This window comes from Polypterus senegalus, chromosome 3 (genome assembly GCF_016835505.1).
Source record: "Polypterus senegalus isolate Bchr_013 chromosome 3, ASM1683550v1, whole genome shotgun sequence".
Classification (NCBI taxonomy): Eukaryota; Metazoa; Chordata; class Cladistia; order Polypteriformes; family Polypteridae; genus Polypterus; species Polypterus senegalus.
The window spans coordinates 18,507,380-18,531,362 of NC_053156.1; the positions used below are offsets into that span (position 1 = coordinate 18,507,380).

A 23,983-nucleotide genomic window follows, 5' to 3' on the forward strand; every position below is an offset into this window, starting at 1 on the left:
ATACTCGTATGGAGGAATATTTAAAAATAAATATATATGCAACTAAATATACTGTATTGTGAAATAAAAACACAAAATGTGAGCATGAATTAAGCATGAAGCATTTATTTCTGTAAATATGTATTTCAGTGATGCATCACATACCGTGACAAACGCAATAAAACAAAACTGTCTTAGGTGCAGTATGCTATGCTAAAGGCGTATTGACATTGGAATAAGGGAGTTATAGTATTTTAAGTTCCTGTCAACTTTAAGCTTGTGCTTCATCGGTAATGAACCCCTTCAAAACACAGTAATTGCTAGAGCCCACCCTCTCAGTTTTCATTTAAAGGAATATTTCATGTTGTATGTCCATCCATCCATTTTCTAACCCGCTGAATCCGAATACAGGGTCACAGGGGGTCTGCTGGAGCCAATCCCAGCCAACACAGGGCACAAGGCAGAAACCAATCCTGGGCAGGGTACAAACACACCCACACACCAAGCACACACTAGGGCCAATTTAGAATCGCCAAACCACCTAACCTGCATGTCTTTGGATTGTGGGAGGAAACCGGAGCACCCGGAGGAAACCCACGCAGACACGGGGAGAACATGCAAACTCCACGCAGGGAGGACCCGGGAAGCGAAACTGGGTCTCTTAACTGCGAGGCAGCAGCGCTACCACTGCGCCACCGTGCCGCCCCTCATGTTGTATGTGGCGACACGGAAATAAATATTTAAGTGCATAGTGAAATCAAGTCAAGTTGGGGAGCAACGGTGCATTGCCGCACTCGCTACATGACGAAACAACTCAGGATCCTGGTTGGCAATCCCCCAGGCAGACACGCGGTGGAAATTACTCTCAATCTGCCACAGGCAGGTGTTACGTGGGCGACCCCTTGGCCTGGTCCTGCCACTCTGGTCCCCAACAGTGAGGATCTTACGAGCCGGATCACCCACGGGGGAAACACGCCACATGGCCGTAGTGCCATCACTAACGCTCCCTCACAATGCAAGGTAGTGTGCCTCATTCACAGCAAATGACTAAAAAAGCAAACATCATCAAACATTTAATTATTTATGCGTAGATACTGTGTTTTTATTTACTTTCATTATGCCAGTCCATAATTATTTTTTTTTTTGTGCATGTATTTTGTCTGAAATATTCCATTATACACGTGTGCTCTCACTGAAAGGTTTAATTTAGACCACTCCATGGGATGCCATTCTGTCTCCAGGCACACTTGTGCCGACATTAAAAGTCTCATTTTATGGTCCCTGGAAACACAGGTATGGTGGAATATTTTGGACAAAATAAAATAAATGCACAAATAAATGTGTTGTGAAATGAAACAAATAAATAAAACCACAATATGTGATCATAAATTAAGCGATAAAAACATTTCATGAAACATTTGGTTCTTTGTGTACTCATTTCTTCATTTGTTTGTTTCAGTGACATGCTGAATGAAATGAAAAGCCTCATTTACACCTGTGGATGGTTGAGAAGGGTGGGCTGCACCGAGTTACTGAGTTTTGTTTGGTGAATTGTCCATAGAGTGGATGTAAATATTTCGCCATCAAGGGTCGTGCCAACAGTGGATAACAACATTTATTTATGTAGCACATTTTCATACAAAGAATAGCTTTACATACTTAAGAAAAGAAAAATAAAAGACAAAATAAGAAATTAAAATAAGACAACATTAGTTAACATAGAAAAGGAGTAAGGTCCGATGGCCAGGGTGGATAGAAAAAACGGGGAAAAAAAAAAAAACTCCAGACGGCTGTAGAAAAAAAAAATAAAATCTGCAGGGGTCCCAGGCCACGGGACCGCCCAGTCCCCTCTGGGCATTCTACCTAACATAAATGAAATAGTCCTCTTTGTAGTTAGGGTTCTCACGCAGTCACTTGATACTTCACGTCTAGACGTCTCGTGGTAAATTCTGGAACTTTCTGAATTAAAGTTGCCACTTTGTGCAGTAATTCTAGGCAGCATTCATTTGCCACAGCCCTTTGAGCTTGAAGTTTTTTGAACTTTAAACTTTTATTTGTCCCAAGGGGGAAATCTGGCTTTTTACAGAAGCTCAATAAATAAGTTAACTAAAATGCATACAAGAATTAACCAGAATAAAAGAAAACTTCTTGTCTGGCTAAAAATAAAAAGAGCAGTCACAATGAGGGATTATAAAGGTGTATTTGCCAGTGATGTAAAGGAGCTTCTGTAATTTAAATTAGTCACAACTCTGATCATGTTATTTAATGCCAGTTCACCAATCAAAACGCAGTACTCCCACCCTCTCAACTTTAATGGGTCAAATTTTTAAACTGTGTTTCTTATTGCCTGCAGAAATAAATTCCATATGTACTTGTGTACAAGTCAAAAATTGATCATAAAATCAGACCCCAACCTATACGCCCATTCAAAAATACGACAGTTCATTTTTTTTCTTCTTGCCTCCTCTAATCTTGCATCAGTTTCTCACACACATCGAATTTTGTTGCAACAGCGCAGTTACCAGTTTCTTTCGCCACTTCGTCTTTTACTTTAAAACCAGCTTCATATTTTCTTCTGATCGAAAGCTTCATCGTAGATAAGGGTTGCTCTTACGATAAAGGTGTACGAGGGTGTGAGATACAAAAACACAAATCAGTGCAAACGTCGCTTTGGAATAGTATGGGTATTACCATGTGGTCACGTAGGCACAATATATAGAAAATAAAGGCCGTGTGCTTCGTGGCGGGCGTTAGCATATCACAATCTTTTAGACCAATAACTTGGGTTTTTGCCGCATTCAACTTATACTACCAACATTATAAAATACCAGAAATTATACGGTAAAATCAAGCCCCGAATTATCTGCGGGAGAACTTAACTGTAAGTATATACGGTATTTTGTTTTTTTTTTTATACAAAAAAGGCAACAGCTGTCGCTTCATTTGAAGAACCGCCTTGTCTTTGTCAAACCCAGCAGATTCAATTAATCTACTGCTGTTAGCCTAAAGTTTGCACAATCATTTGGAGGGATCTTTCTACGAGGGACGTTCAAAAAGTTTCCATACTTTTATATTTTCATTGGAAACAGTAAAGGCGGAAGGAGTAGTAATTGGGCATTAAAAAGTTGGTACGACACTGGCAAAATTGCATCGCAAACACAACACTGCTAACCTTGCTTCGGAATAATTCGGGTATTACCGTGTGGTCACGTAGGAACAATACGAGGTGTGGCAGAAAAGTAATGAGACTGATTTTTTATTTACCAAAGTTTTTATTTTTTTCATACATCAATGTTCTCCCCTTCAAAGTAGTTCCCATGGGCAGCTACACACCGATGGAGACGTTGTTCCCACTGTTGGTAGCAGCGCTGGAAGTCTTCAACCGGTATGGTCTTCAGCATGTCCGTTACACTCTTTTGGATGTTTTCTAAAGTCCCGAAATGACGTCCTTTGAGGACATTTTTCAGTTTAGGAAAAAGGAAAAAGTCACACGGACTGAGGTCAGGTGAATAAGGGGGCTGGGGAAGCACAGGAATGCCTTTTGAGGTCAAAAATTCTGTTATGGAGTGGGCAGTTTTTCGGCACCATTTTGGCACAGACCTTTCGCATGTGCAAATGTTCAGTCAAAATTTGATGAACGGTAAATCTGTTCAAATTTAATTGTTCACTCAACATTCTTAATGTTAAACGACGGTCTGATCTCACAAGAGTGTTCACACGTTCGATGTTTCCATTGGTTTTCGAAGTTGAAGTCCTCCCTGAACGGTGTTCATCTTCAACGTGTTTTCTGCCTTCCAAAAATGATTTGTGCCAGCAAAAAACTTGAGCTCGGGATAAAGAATGTTCCCCATAGGCCTGTTTTAACTTTTCAAAACGTCACACTTGCCGTTTAATGGCACAACGTTGCTCCAAATTCCGCTGTTCCATTTTGCGTGACGCACAACCAGAAACACAACTTCGCTAATAGCAGTCACAAAAATCACGTAGTTAACGGAAGGAGTTGAAACTCGCACTGAGCTATGGGAGGGTACTGATACACGTGCTCTATCAAGGACAACAGCGCAGCGTTGCCAGATCGCTTGCAGTGTTGCCAGTCTCATTACTTTTCTGCCACACCTCGTACGTGTGCTTCGTGGTTATGATATGCTAACGCCCGCTCAGGCGGGCGTTAGCATATCATAATCTCTTAGACCAATAGCGTGAGTTTTCCGCATTCAACTTATACAACCGACATTATAAAATACCGGAAATTATACGGTAAAATCAAGCCCTGACTTATCCGCGGAGAACTTAATACGTGAGTATATACGGTAAAGGAAGAAATTATTAAATACATAAAGAAATAAGTAACAAAAACATGTCATCACTTAATAATTTATGCTCACATATTATGTGTTATTTATTTATTGGCACATTTCACTGTACGCCCATTTATTTGCATGTTAATTTAATGTCTAAAATATTCCTTCATCCTGTACCACTTGTGTTGTACACATTGAAAGACTCAGTTCAGAAGTAGAGTGGCATCCCACTGACTGCTGTTACTGAAAGTTTCAGTTTGTAGCCCCCAGTCAGTGGGATGCACATTTGAGTGTACACACTGAAAAGTCTCAATGTACTTAGCAGTCAGTAGGATGCTGGTCGGTCATCAGTCACAAGTGTGTACTTGCTGACTGGCTCGATTTTAAGACACCCTTCAGCCCAATGTCAGTCTGTCTCTGGCCACACTCATGTGCAAAGACTTCTTCTTATTCTTTTGGCTGCTCCCTTTAGGGGTCGCCACAGCAGATCATCATCTTTCATATCTTTCTGTCCTCTGCATCTTGTTCCGTTACACCCATCAACTCATGTGCAAAGACTAAAAGCTTCATTTTGGACCCACCAGTCAGTTGGATTCTATTCTGTCGCTGTGCGCTGAAAGGTTTAATTTAGAGTCACGAGTCAGTGGGTCAGCACTCATTGTTTTTGTTTATAATAAATAGTAATTATTCATTTTATTTATAAGGCACTTTACATTAGTAGTAAATCTCAAAGTGCTACATAAAATATTTAACAGACAAAACAAGATAAAAACGGAGAGAAAACAACAATAAATAGTGGCGTTTTTGTTAATATGCTTCCCTAAATAAAAAAGTCTTCAGGTGTGTTTTTTTTATAAACAGCCCATAATCTGCTGTGCTCTCAGGTTCTCTGGTAGGGCATTTCAGAGCCGTGGAGCAGCGGCTGCAAAGGTTCGGCCACCCACTGTGCGAAGTTTGGTCATAGGGGGGGCGAAGGCGGTAGGTATTTGCAAAACGGAGGTTTCTTGTGGTTTTAATATAAGGAGTTTCTTTGCATCGTCACAGTTCATTTAAGATTGTCAGAAAATATTTAACAAAGCGCATTAAGCTTATGTTCTTATTAACGTTAATCTGCATCTAGCCCTGCATGTAGGCCCACCAACCTGCAGGGAATGACTTGGGGACTGGTGGCAGAACTGGCACTCCAGCCGCCATAAAAACCTCATACTGGTTCCATTCCATCTGAACTTGTGTGATACGGAGGTGTCGCCCGTTGAATGGCTGCACTCGGGTCCTAATCTGTGATCTTGAGTTGGTTTGTCGTGTGGTGGGTGTGGCAAAGCGCTGTATCAGTGCCCTGCTCCTAACCTCTCCCTGTCTCTTTTACATTAGTAATGTACCCAAATGAAGGAATTCTTGGCTAGAGCCAAATTTCAGAAAACACTTGAGACAAATGTTTTTTTTTTTCTTTCCCCTAATAGTTTTTTGAACATTTTTGTGCCATCGCCTAAGATCTAAATTACATCAGATTCACTTTTGATTAATTCTTTTCAATATAATGGAATCATGAAGCTACAAGCTAATGAAAAATCGTTTTATTATTGAAGTGCATTTTTGCAAACGGAACAAAAAAAAAAAAAAAAACTGAAAGGAGTTAAAAGAATTCGGAAATAAAACCGTAGCAAAATGTGAGCAGAGTTTGGCTGCTGAGATGCTTTGTCTATTCATTGGCTAGCAAATCCTGTAAGTCTATGTTGTGTATTAATGGAGTACATCATCCAAAAAAGAGTTTTTCTTTGTGTTACTTGATGTACTGTTTAGAGACAAAACATTATTACATAATATAATCTAATATTGATCAATGCCGGACAATGTCACACAATTTGAAAAGCATTTATGGAAAAAGGTTAAAAAAAAAAAAATCTTGCATTATTCATGTTGTAAAATCCACATGTCAGTTTTCCAGTTGTACTGTATTTTCAGAATATGGAAAGCTTGTGCATTTTGCTAAGATATTTTTAGTTACTCTGGGGAGATTCTGCACACATCCTAAACCGTAAAGCCACATTGGAATGACTACAACAACAACATTTATTTATATAGCACATTTTCATACAAAAAAATGTAGCTCAAAGTGCTTTACAAAATGAAGAATAGAAAAATAGAAGACACAATAAAAAATAAAAATAAGTCAACATTAATTAACATAGAATAAGTAAGGTCCGATGGCCAGGGTGGACAGAAAAAACGGAAAAAAAAACTCCAGACGGCTGTAGAAAAAAAAATAAAATCTGCAGGGGTCCCAGGCCACGGGACCGCCCAGTCCCCTCTGGGCAATCTACCTAACATAAATGAAACAGTCCTCTTTGTAGTTAGAGTTCTCACGCAGTCACTTGATACTTCACGTCTAGACGTCTCGTGATAAATTCTGGAACTTTCTGAATTAAAGTTGCCACTTTGTGCAGTAATTCTAGGCAGCATTCATTTGCCACAGCCCTTTGAGCTTGCAGTTTTTTGAACTTTTAACTTTTATTTGTCCCAAGGGGGAAATCTGGCTTTTTACAGAAGCTCAATAAATAAGTTAACTAAAATGCATACAAGAATTAACCAGAATAAAAGAAAACTTCTTGTCCGGCTAAAAATAAAAAGAGCAGTCACAATGAGGGATTATAAAGGTGTATTTGCCAGTGATGTAAAGGAGCGTCTGTAATTTAAATTAGTCACATCTCTGATCAAAACTCTAGACGGCTGGAGAAAAAAAATTAAATCTGTAGGGATTCCAGACCAAGAGACCACCCAGTCCCCTCTGGGCATTCTACCTAACATAAATGAAACAGTCCTCTTTGTATTTAGGGTTCTCATGGAAGGACCTGATGATGATGGTCACGTAGACTTCTGGCTTTCAGTCCATCAATGTTGGAGCATCATGAAGCTTTGAGTAGGTGGAGGTGGCGCAGGCCGCCACCACAAAGAAACCGGAAAAAGAAACAGAAGAGAGAGTTGGGGTCAGTATGGATTTTGGAGCCACTATGAATTGAACATACAGAGTTATCAGGATTAAATTAAAGTGAAGTTAGGAGGAAGCCATGCAGTGTTTTAAAGTGCTCCACCGTATCAGCCTGATGAATTCCTATTGGCAGGCTATTCCAGATTTTAGGTGCATAACAGCAGAAGGCCGCCCGCCTCACCACTTCTTTTAAGTTTAGCTTTTGGAATTCTAAGGGGACACTCATTTGAAGATCTAAGGTTACGATTTGGAATATAACGTGTCAGACATTCTGATATACAAGATGGACCAGATTATTTAAGGCTTTATAAACCATAAGCAGTATTTTAAAGTCAATCCTGAATGACACAGGTAACCAGTGTAGTGACATCAAAACTGGAGAAATGTGTTCGGATTTTCTTTTCCTAGTTAGGATTCTAGCACTTCTACCCCTCATTCACTGGTCAAGAGTCCTGTGTTCAATTCTTAAAGTGACTCGCATCAGGACTCGCGAGGCTCCAGTTTGTAGGTTTGTATTTAAGTTTTAACACCATCAAGCCCCAGCTTCCCGTACCTTCCATAACGTGTGGATCAATGGTTTTATTCTTGTTTTTCAGCCTCATAATGACTTCCTCGACTTTCATTAGCACAGCTCTTGTTCTCAACTTAAACAAAGGCAAAGGGTAGTAGCAAGCCGAGGTATCTTATGAACTAATGAAACACACCTGAGTGATCACAAACACCTGTGACGCCAATTGTCCCATGCATTACAGTGCTTTGAAATGGGTTGGTTGGGGTTTGGTTACCATGTAGAAAAAGTATTGTCATATCTACAGTGGTGCGAAAAACTATTTGCCCCCTTCCTGATTTCTTATTCTTTTGCATGTTTGTCACACAAAATGTTTCTGATCATCAAACACATTTAACCATTAGTCAAATATAACACAAGTAAACACAAAATGCAGTTTTTAAATGATGGTTTTTATTATTTAGGGAGAAAAAAAAATCCAAAAACAATAATATGTAAACAATACTGTTTAAAATGTTATTGTTTTTTCATCAGAAAACCCGGTTTCCACATCTACTTGTATTAGTTTAAATGGCACTTTTGCCACTCGCAGTATGGCAGACGAGGTGACGTATCGTGTCGACTGGGCAACACAGTGAATGCAGCGTCTATCTATATATGTCTATGTTTTCCGTAGCCTGCTACAGGAAGGTATTCTCTCGACCATTGGCATTGGTTTCGCTCCTTGCTATTTTCATTATACTGCGACGGTTGTTTCCTAAGCATTTGTTATACTAAATTCCTTTCTCACCGTTTTCCCTTTCCTATTCTTACACCGCCGTGTGCTACGGCTGGCTTCGGCTAGTTTTATTTTAAAAGGCAATGAGCCGCGGCCCTCTCTTTACCACAGTGTGACTAAAATGTCTGCAAATCCCCCTCAAAGAAAGTCTGCAATGTGCACGTTAATCACATCTGAATTGTTTGATTTTGTAATTTTGAACTGTGGAGCAGGGGGGGAAATCAAGAAAAAAAAAAATCTTTGTTCCAAACATTATGGAGAGCACTGTACTGTATATCTACTGTACTTCAAGCACTGCTTAGCATACACATTCGCATCTTCAAACTTTAAAGAGACAACATACAACTTATGAAAAACATGAAAATACATACAAATGAAATTACATTTCACATTTATTCCTACTGATTTACCTATTTTAATAAAAATAAATAAAACACTTTTCTGTAAAATTGTGTGCAGTGACCATCAACAAAAGCCAAGTCACTAGGAAAAGCAGGGACTAATCTAATGCATGTTTTACTCATGGATAATTGCATATAGTATGTTCAAGAGTAAGTAGCTCTAGTGACCTAATAATATTACTATTAATATTTGAACAACGTCTTTCTCTAAGATGACTCAACATTTGAGATACATTTCTTTTGCTTTTCTAATTGGAGCATGGGCAAGTGAAGTGAGTTACTCATGGTTACACAGTGTCAGTAGCAGGGTTTAAACCCACAGCCACCGGGTTTGAAGTCCCAGTTTTAAATATTATATCACACTGCTGTTTTCCTCTAGGGGACGTTAGCTCCTTGGTTGGAATAAGTTTTTTTTTTAATTGTGGCATTTTTAAGAGATCTATTATAATGAGGCGATATCCCTCCCATAGTGGTACGGCGGTAAGAAGTCACATAAGAGAAAATAACTTCGCTTTCTTTAATGACGGTTTATGCGGCATAACAGATGAGGAAGCCATGACAAGCCCATGTGTAGAGTCTGCCATTCTCGTCGCTACGCTGGAAGGATTTTCTGGATTGGATGATGTTATCTCCCAGCTGTTCTTTGGCTTCAGAGGTGTGCCGGGCAATGTGGCAAGGCTTTATACTCTTTCTCCATGTGCAGGCACTTGCTTAGGTAAATCATGCCATTCCAAACAAGGCAAAGAGAGGATACAATTTCATGCTGACTCTAACACACAGAAATAGTGCACGTTGCCCATTTGTCTGTCTTGTCCAATGTTTGGCCTAGCAGTTCTAAATGCTGATCCCCTTTGTACTAAATCTGGCTCAGCTGTGCATGTAGAAAGAAAAGGAAAACGGATTTAAAATATTTGCACAGAGCACAGTGACATTACACTTATATTCCGATTGTAACTGCCTGCTAATAATATTTACCCTTGGTTAAAAATAGACAAAGAAAAACTGCAAATGTTGTATAAAAAAGCACTTGGTTACGTAGACTGATTAGCCCCATAATTGAAGCCCATTGTTGTACAAAATTTTGTAACACAGACTTTAAATACAACTTGCACCTTTCTTCAACTAGAGAACAAAAAAATGCACAAAATATTTGATTTCATCATGCAGGTGAAACTAGGACCCAAGGTCCACTCCAAGTATAACTTGGAAATTATTAAGGGTGTGCTTTGTGAAAAGGAGTTGACAATCTGTGTTTGGTTTCTACGGCCTGTTCTTATTCACAGATTTTCCTTAGTTAACCCACTTGGTAAGACTAATGGAAAGGGTAACTGAAAAAGTACTGCTTTGAATCAAGGTTTCTGTTTCATGCTGCTGTTTCGTTGCAGCTTCCAGGACGAAGCCAGCACAGGACATGAGGGCCAGCAGGCAAAAAGATTCCGAATGGGTAAGTTTTTTTTTTTTCTTTTCTTTTTTTAAACTAGGGGCTTCATCCCCTACTCGCTTCGCTCGCAGATATACAATTTAAAGAGATTATTTTCATGGGAATTGTTACATATGCATTATTTGAATTTTTTTTATTTGAAATTAACTTTTCTTCAAGATCGCATGGAATTTTAATTCCGTGTTTGGACTTTCATCATGACAATGCAACACATAACTGCCTGTGAGTGAATATCTTTTCTTTCTCTCTAATAAATAAAGTAACTTTTTCAAATGTTTGTCCATGCTCTTTCTTCTTTGCTTTGTCGTTGATGTTGTCATCTAGAATGTATTATTATTATCCTGATAAAATTTGTAAGAGCTGAGAGCGCAGGAAGTGTGTCTGAGAAAAGCATTCACACGACTGAGGTTAGATATTAGATATATAGGTTAGATATATCGCGCTTCGACTTTCGCGGCTTCACTCCATCGCGGATTTTAAATGTAAGCATATCTAAATATATATCATGGATTTTCCCTGGATCGTGGGTTTCTGTGGACAATGGGTCTTTTAATTTATGCTACACGCTTCCTCAGTTTGTTTGCCCAGTTGATTTCATACAAGGGACGCTATTGGCGGATGGCTTAGAAGCTACCCAATCAGAGCATGCATTACATATTAACTAAAACTCCTCAATGCTGTAAGATATGCATCCCGCGCGGTGCTTGATTGTTTGCTTCTCTCTCTCTCTCTCTCACCCTCTCTGACGTTCTCTGCACCTGACGGAGGAGATGTGAGCAGAGGGGCTGTTTGCACAGAGGCTGTTTGCTTAGAAGATATGGACGCTCCTCTAAAAAATGCTGCTTTATCGTGGTGCTTCGGCATACTTAAAAGCCCAAAAGCACGTATTGATTTTTTGATTGTTTGCTTTTCTGTCGTGCGCGCTCTCTCTCTCTCTGACATTGTCTGTTCCTGACACGCATTCTTTGAAGAGGAAGATATGTTTGCATTCTTTTAATTGTGAGAAAGAACTGTCATCTCTGTCTTGTCATGGAGCACAGTTTAAACTTTTGACTACAAGGGTGTTATTTCATGTCTAGAGGGCTCTAATAATGTTAACAGGCTTAAAATATATAAAAATAACCATACAAACATATGGTTTCTACTTCGCGGATTTTCATCTATCGCGGGGGTTCTGGAACGCAACCCCCGCGATCGAGGAGGGATTACTGTAGTTGTAAGTAGGGCCGTGACTTGAAAGAATCTCATGTTAAAAGTCTCCCTCTCACGGGACTTCATACCACACCAACTTTTTTGGAATCTTTGAATTCTCGCTGGCAACACGACTTAGACAATCTATAAGTCTCTAACTTAGTGTGAATCTGAACAATATATTCAATCTCTTTTCACTGTTTCGTTATTCTACTGAGTAATAATTGCCGTTTGTTTGGGCTAATGTGATCTTTATTTTTTTTTTTTTTTTTTTTTTGAGACTTTCGAATTTTCTTACTTGTGTTATCTTTAACCTGCTCTGCATGTGTACCACACCGTTTTTGGAATCTTTTAATTTTCACGGATGCGCCTCTTCATTGGGAAGAAACAATACTTTTTTTTTTTTTTTTCCCCTGATGGCAACACGAATTAGACAATCTACAAGTTTCTAACTTACAAGTTTAAATCGAACAATATATTCGATCTCTTTTCACTGTTCCATTATTTCACCGAGTACATTTCGGTTGTTTGCGCTAGTGCGATCTTTCCTATTTTTTTTTTTGTTTTTTTTTTGAGACTTTCGAATTTTTGTATTCCATTATCTCAAACCTGCTCTGCATGTGTACTGCGCCAACATTCTCGCGGGACATATAAGTGTTTCTCCAAGAAAATCAAGGCTCATCTCCTTCCAAGATTTTTTTTTTTTTAATAAATAGAGAGATGTGTGTTCTTTTGAACAACATTAAGATCAGATCTTGAAGATTTGCTTAGACAAAAGACAGCTGAATCTACAAAGCGGTAGCTTTGCTTTTATTGCTTACTCAGGTGCTTTCTATTCAAGCTCCATTTCAATTCATTTTGATTATTTTTCTAGCGCTATTGACGGAGTGCCAACTCGAGAGCTGTAAAAAGGTGCCTTGAACAAGTTCACAGGTCCATGCAGTTACCAGTTAAAAAAATGATTAATTACATAATTCATACAACACAAAGATAAGATTACAATTTGTCCATTCTGCAGTACAGTGCATCTCACAAAAATCTGATCAAGCAACAGGTGCACGCCTGTTGAGGGAGGGGTGGTCAGGGTCCACCCTGGAAAATATCACTGAAATTTTTGTCACATGATCATCTATCTCTATTATTTTGCTCTTTATAATCCATTTCTTGTGGATTAGTTTATACTTTTATTTAAATCATTTGCTTAGTAATGATTATTTCTGTTTTGCATAGTGCTATTCTGGGTAATTAAAAACACACAGACATTTCAACTTTACTATTTACTTTTTAGCATTAGTAATCAAATATTAAACAATTATATAAAGTAAGTTAACAAATAACAAATAACTAAGTACAAAATGGTATTTTGACTTAAACTGGTTCTCTGAATAAGCAAAGGTGAAAAAGGAAGTGAGAATTGACCCTTACAGCTGATCAAATCTAGTATAGAGTACCTGAGCTCATTCCTAGTTTGAGGTGTACCAACAGCCATTCTGTTGTATGTTATAGACCAGTGGCTTTTAACCTTTAATTCTTCCAAGGTCCCCCAGTGTATCACTAGAATATGTGACCTACAGCATAAAATGAGTAGGGATAAGTAATAACAGCTATTACCAAAATGCAGTGTTTTTCAATATAGAAAATTTTGAAAGTAGCAAAAGTTGCTCACTACTTAATTGACGTAAACATTACTTTTTAAATTAAACCTAAAAGAATTATTTCTGAAAATAAAAAATCAAAAGTGATTTTTAAAATACAAATTAGTTACTGCAGACTTTTTTTTTTACTTTCTTGTATACAAAGTATAAGAAAAGTACTGTAATCTTCCAAAAATTCAAAGTTGAGATTTTGATGAATCTCGATGTTTTTAGACCTCCCTGACTGTCTTGTATATGAAGTGTAAGGAAAGTTTTGGAATCCTCCAAAAATTCCATTTTGAGATTTTGATGAATGTCGACGTTTTAGACGTTTATAGTTTGAGTAAGAAAATACCATTTTTGGAATTGTGCTTGTGTGTGTGTGTGTAAACACGATAACTTGAGTACGCTTTCTCATAGGTCAACGAAATTTTGCATACAAGTATTAGGTACAAAATGTAGATTTCTGTAAATTTTTGGGATTTTTCCACTAACCAGAAATTATACTTTACCTTTTATTCTTGCAGCTGCAGAGTCCAGTTTATTCAAGTTTACTTTTATAATAATAATTGTTCAATGTATTATTAATTTGATTTGATTTGTTAATGTTCGTTCTTTAATATACATAATATAAAAATATAATTATTGTCTTGCGGTTTACTCCTCAAATATCCATCCCCATATCTGAGTATACGAGAAAGTCTAGAGCAGTGATGGTGAACCACTTGGAAACCAAGTGCCCAAACTGCAATCCAAAACCTACTTATTTATCGCAAAGTGCCAACATGGCAATTTAACCTGAATACCCCCTAAAACTGAACACCAGCATAACCAAGGAGCTGGTGGTGGATTTTAGGAGGCCCAGGCCCCTCATGGACCCCGTGATCATCAGAGGTGAGTGTGTGCAGAGGGTACAGACCTATAAATATCTGGGAGTGCAGCTGGATGGTAAATTGGACTGGACTGCCAATACTGATTCTCTGTCTGTCTATCTACTGAGCTTTTAGTTTAGAAAAGCCACTCATACATTAACATCTTTTGTCTTAAAAGAAAAACATAATAACAGAGCTTTCAAAGATACAAACAACTTTTTGTTGAAAGGTTAAAGTTTGCATTCGGTATGCTTTTGAACAATTAATGTGTTTTTTGCTGTTGTATGCATGCTGATAATTTGTCTAACCTTGGCTCATACTTTGTAAGCTTGAGAGCAACACATGCAGAACTCAGGTCATCTGTTAGTCTGTTTCTGGTGTCAGATTTGATTTAATTCAAAGCTGAAAACAGCTGCGCACAAGCATAAGATGTTCCAAACAAAGTAAGGAAAGCAATCTCGAGTGCCTTCATTGACTTAAGATTATTTGGCAGAGAATTCTACACTTTAAGGATTTCATTTTCATAACTAACCGTGCTGTCCTTTGTCATCCCTTCGATCCTCTCAAGTGTTTCACGCAGGTCTTCCCTATTAAGCTCCGCCCCCAAAGCTTCCATTATATTTTACGGGTCGTGGATCAGGTGTGGCGATTAGCAACTCCCGGCAATAATTACAGATGCGGACGACTCCTCACCTGTGCGCTTAAGCGAGGACTGCCCGCATCACAAAGCTCCCGGAAACCGCTCCGGCCACTCTACCATAACCCCCTTTAAGCCGCGAGTGCGGCAATTATCTGTTGAAACTGGCCTTTTCAATTTTGAGCTGTGGACCCGCTATACCACATCCCCTCCAACCCCACCACGGGAATCACAGACTCAAAAGACTGCAGTCCGTGCCGCACCCTCAAGCAGCATGTGTGCCGCCCGCCTTACCCCAGACAGGAGAGGGAGGAAGCGCTCCCATTGGGCTGCTGGGCAGAGGGGCGGGTGATGTGAGAAAAGTCCTCCGGCCGCGTGAAGAGGGGGAGCAGTGAGGGGAGCAGCCCGGCCCCGCATTCCTCTGGCTTTATAGTAACGAACTCTGTGCTCGGGTGACGGCGCGCGTGCCCACTGAGAGGGCTCTGAGTGCCCCCTTTGGCACGCGTGCCATAGGTTCGCCACCACTGGTCTAGAGGATACCACTCCCAATTTTTTTTTTTTTTTTAAATATAATTATAAAACTCAAGTCTGTTGCCGCACCCACTACACGTCGAAACAGCTCGTGATCCCAGTTGGCAACCCCCCAGGCAGACACATGGTCCAGTCCCACCCTCCTGAAATGACCCTCTATCTGCCGCAGCCAGGTGTTACGTGGGCGACCCCTTGACTTGGTCCAGCCACTCGGGTCCCTAACAATGAGGATATCATGAGCCAGATCACCTTCGGGGAAACGTGCCGTAACTGACACTCCCTCACAATGCAGGTAATGTGCCTCATTCGGGAACCCATGAGCAACCGCTCATTCGACACAAAGTCAAACCAACCAAAAATTCATAAAAGCTAATTCATAATCCTCTGGATTCAACATTGGAGCATTTCAGTCGGACACTTTTAGCACGGGTGACAATGTAAAGGTGATTTCTCTCCTCGGGCAACGATCAAGTTAGCAGAAAAGACAAAGCATTGTATAGGGCGGTGGCAGTTATCTGGAAATCTGTAGAAAGGTAGTCAGTCCCGATGTAGCAGTTGGGTGTGTGAATTCAGACTACCATTTCCTTGATAAGACTGTCGTATATTTGTCATCGTGCTATAATACTAAACTTCTTTATGGGAATTCGGCATGTAATCATTATTTTTAGCTTTTTTTTTTCCCCCTGTTGGGTCATTACAATCAGCCCATTCCTATTCTAACTACGTTGCTGTACACAGTTAAATGTGAGTAGCAACTAAACACCAAAATGCCATGTGTATATGAGGAGTCCTTCCGATCTCAATTTGGACATGATGTGGTCACTGGTGTTGCATTTTAATGCCAGGTGTAAATGTAATCCAGCTAAACTATTCAGATAAGGTCTGTTTTTAAAGGTGGTGCCATTGTGGGCAGTTTGTGACACATTTTGAATTTTGATGAAGCGGTTCACTTTTAAAAGTCCTTACATTTGACACCCATGCTGTAGCTTGATTTTTAGTGACTTAAGTACAGTATTTTGTTGCTATTTTATAATTATTTTCAGTCATCTTGAAGCTCCGCCTGCAAGTTTTCTCGGTCCCCCTAGTGGACCATGGCCGGCCTGCCTCCCAACTTGACAACTACTGTCATAACACACAGACACATTTTTCTATTTCATGGGAAATGTGAACTTGCAGATTCAAATTGGCACACAGAATATTTTGTTACTGATGTTAACCCAGCTTAGAGTTCAAATCTGAAATTGCAGAGGCAAATTGCATGACTACCTTAATCTTATCTGACAAAAAGCACTTTAAAATTATAGGTATGATGACACAAATTAAGAGATATAACAAAGGTAAGTGCAACATACGCATTTGGTTTAATGGGCATGGTGGGAGCAATGTTAATGTGAAAAAGACAAAATAAAGTTGCAGCAGGGTTCTTTTATAAAAAATAGTGCTCTAAATTTGAGGTCATGCGTAAAATAAAACCTGCCCTTATGACTTTAAATTGCACAGTTGTTGTGTCTGGTGAGCCTTCATGAAATATCATACCCTGGCAAAGTTTTATTTCTGTGTGTCTCTCACTCTGAACATGAAGCTATGGTGTAATTTAAACATTTATGTACATTTTTATTTATTCCCTTACAGTGGTGCTTGAAAGTTTGTGAACCATTTAGAATTTTCTATATTTCTGCATAAATATGACCTAAAACATCATCAGATTTTCACTCAAGTCCTAAAAGTAGATAAAGAGAAACCAATTAAACAAATGAGACAAAGATATTATACTCAGTCATTTATTTATTAAGGAAAATGATCGAATATTACATATTTGTGAGTGGAAAAAGTATGTGAACCTTTGCTTTCAGTATCTCGTGTGACCCCCAAAATAACTGCATGTAAACGTTTCCGGTAACTTTTGCTCATTCCTGCACACCGGCTTGGAGGAATTTTAGCCCATTCCTCCGTACAGAACAGCTTCAACTCTGGGACGTTGATGAGTTTCCTCACATGAACTGCTCGCTTCAGGTCCTTCCACAACATTTCGATTGGATTAAGGTCACGACTTTGACTTGGCCAGTCCAAAACATTCACTTTATTCTTCTTTAACCATTTTTTGGTACAACGACTTGTGTGCTTGGGGTCGTTGTCTTGCTGCATGACCCACCTTCTCTTGAGATTCAGTTCCTTCAGGTGCCTTTTGGCAAACTCCAGGCAGGCTGCCATGTGCCTTTTACTAAGGAGTGGCTTATGTTGCTATAGAACATAAGAACAATTTTGATTAAAAACAGATCATCACTTCAACTTTGGTGACTAGGGATTAAATATTGTTCCTGCGCTCTCAGCTCTTATAAATTTTTACGTTTTCCTCACTTTAAGTTCCCAAAAAAAGAAAAGACTTATTATGTCCAAATCTTATTGAAGAATTTCATCCCGAAGGGTTATCAACAGAAAATGAGTACATGGGCAATACTAGCACTGAGAAACAATGAAGTCAAACGAATTAACGCGACAATTGTTGATCGCTTACACGGCAAATTGGTTAAATGCGTATCAATAGACTATGCTGTTAAACAATGCTGACATGTAAAATTTTAACAGGTGCCAAGGAAGGTAATGAAGTACATCAGGGGATAACATTAGACACCAAAGTAGATCTTGATATGCCATTCGTATTAAAACATTTTTGAGTTTCCCGGTAGTATAGCTTTTGCTATGACAATTAACAAATCACAGCGGCAAACATTCAAAAAAGTTGCTTTATTTATTAGAGAGAGACATGATATTCACTCACAGATGGTTATACGTTGCGTCGTCACGATGAAACTCCAAACGCGGAATCAAAATTCAATGTGATACTGACGAAAAGTTACTGAAGTAAAAAGTATTTGTGTGTTAATTTCAAAGCCTAACAGTACAAAATTGTATGATGCAATGAATACCTCTAACGCAACATGAAACATAATTTTCAATTTATTACGTTTTTACTATTTTTACTATGGTTAATTACTCACTGTAATGTAAAATAGTTTTATTTTGCATATGTTACAATTCCCATGAAAATAACTATCTGTTTAAATTGTATATCCGCTTCACCTTACGTGTGCGGCATATCCGGGACGTGCCTAGCGTGTAGCGCCCGCACAGTGGTTGGTGAGCTAAGTGAGCATGGGGCAGAGCTCCCTAGTATATGCAAATTTACATTTTTAAAGTGGCCTAATCCAATTTAGGGGTCACTAGTGCCAGAGCTTAGTTCCACCCTCACAGCATGTGAGGCAGAAAACAAGATGTACAAGGTCACCAGGCCATTGCTTATGTGACTTATTCACATTAATGTTGACTTATTTTGTTTTCTTATTATTGTGTCTTTTATTTTTCTATTCTTTATTATGTAAAGCACTTTGAGCTACTGTTTGTATGAAAATGTGCTATATACACTCACCTAAAGGATTATTAGGAACACCTGTTCAATTTCTCATTAATGCAATTATCTAATCAACCAATCACGTGGCAGTTGCTTCAATGCATTTAGGGGTGTGGTCCTGGTCAAGACAATCTCCTGAACTCCAAACTGAATGTCAGAATGGGAAAGAAAGGTGATTTAAGCAATTTGGAGTGTGGCATGGTTGTTGGTGCCAGACGGGCCGGTCTGAGTATTTCACAATCTGCTCAGTTACTGGGATTTTCACGCACAACCATTTCTAGGGTTTACAAAGAATGGTGTGAAAAGGGAAAAACATCCAGTATGCGGCAGTCCTGTGGGCGAAAATGCCTTGTTGATGCTAGAGGTCAGAGGAGAATGGGCCGACTGATTCAAGCTGATAGAAGAGCAACTTTGACTGAAATAACCACTCGTTACAACCGAGGTATGCAGCAAAGCATTTGTGAAGCCACAACACGCACAACCTTGAGGCGGATGGGCTACAACAGCAGAAGACCCCACCGGGTACCACTCATCTCCACTACAAATAGGAAAAAGAGGCTACAATTTGCACGAGCTCACCACAATTGGACAGTTGAAGACTGGAAAAATGTTGCCTGGTCTGATGAGTCTCGATTTCTGTTGAGACATTGAAATGGTAGAGTCAGAATTTGGTGTAAACAGAATGAGAACATGGATCCATCATGCCTTGTTACCACTGTGCAGGCTGGTGGTGGTGGCGTAATGGTGTGGGGGATGTTTTCGTGGCACACTTTAGGCCCCTTAGTGCCAATTGGGCATCGTTTAAATGCCACGGGCTACCTGAGCATTGTTTCTGACCATGTCCATCCCTTCATGACCACCATGTACCCATCCTCTGATGGCTACTTCCAGCAGGATAATGCACCATGTCACAAAGCTCGAATCATTTCAAATTGGTTTCTTGAACATGACAATGAGTTCACTGTACTAAAATGGCCCCCACAGTCACCAGATCTCAACCCAATAGAGCATCTTTGGGATGTGGTGGAACGGGAGCTTCGTGCCCTGGATGTGCATCCCACAAATCTCCATCAACTGCAAGGTGCTCTTCTGTCAATATGGGCCAACATTTCTAAAGAATCCTTTCAGCACCTTGTTGAATCAATGCCACGTAGAATGAAGGCAGTTCTGAAGGCGAAAGGGGGTCAAACACCGTATTAGTATGGTGTTCCTAATAATCCTTTAGGTGAGTGTAAATAAATGTTGTTGTTGTTCAAAGATTTCTCCATTTATTTCTGTTCAGTGCATTTGCATGTTTCCTACATAAAGTTCAAGACCGCCATTGTTGTTTGCTTTTTGAAAATTATTGGAGCACTTTTCAGATGTGTTGTCTTGATGTTAAAATATGTGTTCATGGAATGACTAGGGGGGGTTTGAGAAGAAGCATGAGAGCCAAGCCAGCAGTTTAGCTGTCTTACAACATTTTTTTTTTTTTGGAAAAATCACCACATTCTTGTGACACTTCATTGCATCAGTGAAGTGTTTTCCCCTTGAACATTTTAATTAGTTGATCACAATGGTTGGTGACCCTTAATATATCATCTTAGGCGATGTTCACAGTACTACATTTTTAAATAAAAATGTAGACGTTAGTCTTGCATCTTCACCTTTCGTCTTCATTACCCTCGTGTTTGTAACCATAAAAAACATGGACTTTTGAAAGTGCTCAGCAGAGCCTCATATTTCTGAAAACTCTGGTTTAGCAAAGGTTTAACGATATACACTCTTAATTGCGCTTTGATTATTTTGTGCTTGTTATGTGGCGTCTACCCTGATTTTTGCATTCTTGGCTGCCTTGTTCGCTTGATCCTTGTGTGTTATCTGTCCATAACAATTAATCCATATAAAACTATCTTTTGTTTTTGATTCTCACAATTGTTGTTCTTGTGTAAACACAAGTTGCAAGTAGCTGTGGAGGACACTTGCTTTTTTTATTTTCACCGATGCACACATGCCCAACATAGGTGAATGCCTACATTGTATACCGTATATACTCTTGAAACCCGAAAAATCGATCATAAAATCAGACTTCGACTTATACACCCATTCAAAAATCCAGCCATCCATCCATTATCCAATCTGCCACCCATCCATTATCCAATCCGCTATATCCAAACTACAGGGTCACGGGAGGTCTGCTGGAGCCAATCCCAGCCAACACGGTGCCATGCAGGAAACAAACCCCGGGAAGGGCGACACTTAATTTTTTTTTTACATCTTCTCGTCTCCTCTAATCTCGCATCCGTTTCTCAGACACATTGGTAAATGTGCTGCTGCAACAGAATTCAATTTCTTTCGGCACTTCATCAACTTTTAATTGAAAAGCGTCATATTTCCTTCTGATCGAATGCTCCATCGTGGACGATAAAGATGTATGAGGGTGTGAGGTACAAAAAACACACATCGGTGCAAACGTCGCTTAGGATTAGTTTTGGTATTACCCTGTGGTCCGTGGTTACTCTCTCAGGTGGGCGTTAGCATATCCTAATCTCTTGCACCAATAGCGTGAGTTTTCTGCATTCGACTTATATGACCGACATTATAAAATACCGGAAATAATAAAATCGAGCCCCAATTTATACGCCAGAGATCTTAAACGCGAGTATATACGGTACATTTTCGGTCATTTTAATATGAGCAGGGGTACTTTTGTAAATGATGTGAAAACGCTAGTGTGGACGAAGATCATTTTAGTTTAAAAATACTGGTTTTAAATTAAAACACAATAGTGTGGATGTGGCTTTGCAGTCCTGTGATTTTGTTTTTTTTCTAAAATAATTTTCCTGGTTTAAGAAGTATGCTCTGAGATTAAATCTTGCACTACCTATTTCAAGATGAGCTAACTTGTTTCAAGTAACAGGACAATAAAGAATTTTCCACTTATATTAGTAATTTTATTCCCTTATTCTTTGGCCTTCATTTTTCAGTGTGCTAAAATTAAGAATGCAGAATAACGGAATTAAACCTTTTCTAATTTTCTGTGTGTTTCCACTGTAGAAAGTCTAATCTCAAGTAATGTGTTCTAAAAAATCAGCATTTTCTACTTATTTCAAACCTTGGAACACTTATCTGAGCTTTCTTATTTCTAAACTGGAACTAACCTTTTTTCAGATGTCTTGGCAATTTAAATTATCTTGCTGCATGAACAGATAGTTTCACTAATATTACGCCATTTTCTCCTGAAATACAGTGTTTATATCGTATTTTTTAGCTAACTTTTTTTTGCAGTGTTTTGAGAGTTGGCACAGATAAATAATAACAATAAATAAATCTCTTTTTACAAATAGAAAAGTAATGCATACAAAGTTTTAAACTAATTGCAATTAAAGTATACCCAAATTAAAGGCTGGTATACAAATGTTACATTGAGTTACACACACAAAAAACAAACGCATGTACTTTGATAAACGGTTGGGGACCTTGCCCGGTCGGGACGCCCTTTTGAGGAGAGGACATATCACCTTCAGTACCTCCCCTGGGACACGAGAGGGCAGCCCTCCTGGTTTACATCGGGGCCATAGGACTGGAGCTTAGAAGCTCAACCCTTTTTGGGCCCGTGGCCACCGACCAGGGGGTGCCTGGACAGCTCTGGAGCCATGGCATGCAGCACTTCTGCCTCACCCGGAGATGCTGCCTAAGTTGATCCAAGAACACCTGGAGCACTTCCAGGTGCAGTATAAAAGGGGCCGCCTCACTCCATACGGAGAGCCGTGGTCGGGGGGCAGAGGACAGAGCTTGCGAGAGAGGAGTAGAGGCGGCCAGATAAGAGAAGAAGAGGACAGGACTGAGCATTGTGGCTGGTTGGTACACTGAGTTGTGTGTGCAAAAGAACTGTCAAGTAAACCGTGTGTGCTTTTGGACATTGCTGTGCCTCAGTGTCTTCTACTGTACAAATAAGTTGAATCAAATTCAGCCGAGCCATTGCTGGAGGTTTACAGATGTGAATTCCTACAGTACATAAATCCAAAATAGAGGTGATTTCACAGAGCATTTAAAGTTTGGAGGAATAATCCACTCAAAAATATTTTATCTGTTACTTGTGGTGCTTGTAGTGATTGCCAAGAAAAAAAAATATGATCTCATGTTTTCTCTAAGTTACTCATAGTATGCTTTATTGGCAGCCAGAACGGCAAGCGATATTAAAACATTTCTTAAATAAATAAATAAATAAATCTTGCGTTGCCTGTATCATACATAATCTGCCTGTCAATTATCCATTAGTTTTCTCGCAAAGTCCAAAAACACAAGTATTTTTTGTTACAATATTTTAAAATGAATACTTGCAAAGTTAGGTATTGCATGAATGTGAATCGGTTCAAGTGGGTGCATGATTTTAAATGGAAGACCGGGCTCTTGACCAATAAATGATTTGCGGAGATAAGTCTGCAATTCAGAAGCTGAATCCCATGAACATTATCACTTTTGGGCAAATGTGACACGCTCTACTTAAACACATGAATCATCTTGGGACTTGGACTCGCACATGCCTTCCTTTAGTGGCCTCCTGAATGTCAGCGTGTACTGATTATATCAGCCAGCTGTTTGTTTGGCTGTTCATTTTTTATCTATCCATGCAGCTAACTTTTATCACTTGCTACAGAACATAAGAACAATTTTGATAAAGAAAAAACAGGTCATCACTCCAACTTGGGTGACTAGGGATTAAACAAATAATAATAATACATTTTATTTATATAGTGCCTTTCCCATGCTCAAGGCACTTAACAGCTACCTTTTGCAAAATATTGTCACCCTTCAGCATTATATGTTCACGTTAAAAAGCTTGACTGCGGTATTAAACTTCTTGTGCTCCTCTTTCTTATACAGCTTGATACTTCTTGGCAAAGGACACCAGTTGAGTGCTGTGGGCACTAGCTGCAGCTCAATGAATGTAAAACACATGCTACTAAACTTGATTTCGGTTTTTTTGCCATTCTTTACTGTTACAGCCAAAATGTAATGCAGGTGGCCATATTATTTATTTTGTACTATGCTTTTTTTTTTTTTTTTAGACCTTGTGTGTCAAGCCTGCTACCACCTTAAACTGCGTATTGAGTAAGGTAGCTAAATAAGTATTGCTGACATCAGAAAGTTTTTTCAAAATTGTAACTTTAAACCCATCATATCAAAAAGAAAACTATGGTACTGTATAAAAACATTAAAATGCAGAAAGTATAATGTTTGAAGTGTGAGTTAACTCACACTTGTATGATTTGACCTATCATAAGAAAAAAAAAATAAAACTCGGCAGTTCATATGTGAGTCACTAACTGTAG

General features: G+C 39.1%; 1 protein-coding gene across 1 annotated transcript in view; it reads left to right on the forward strand.

The window, feature by feature from the left end:
- The window catches only part of si:dkey-21c19.3 (sentrin-specific protease 1), an 82,206-nt gene that overhangs the window by 4,882 nt on the left and 53,341 nt on the right, over positions 1–23,983 (forward strand). The window contains exon 2 of the mRNA XM_039746723.1: positions 10,339–10,397. Coding sequence (XP_039602657.1) covers positions 10,339–10,397 — 59 coding nt within the window. The remainder of the gene's footprint in view (positions 1–10,338; positions 10,398–23,983) is intronic.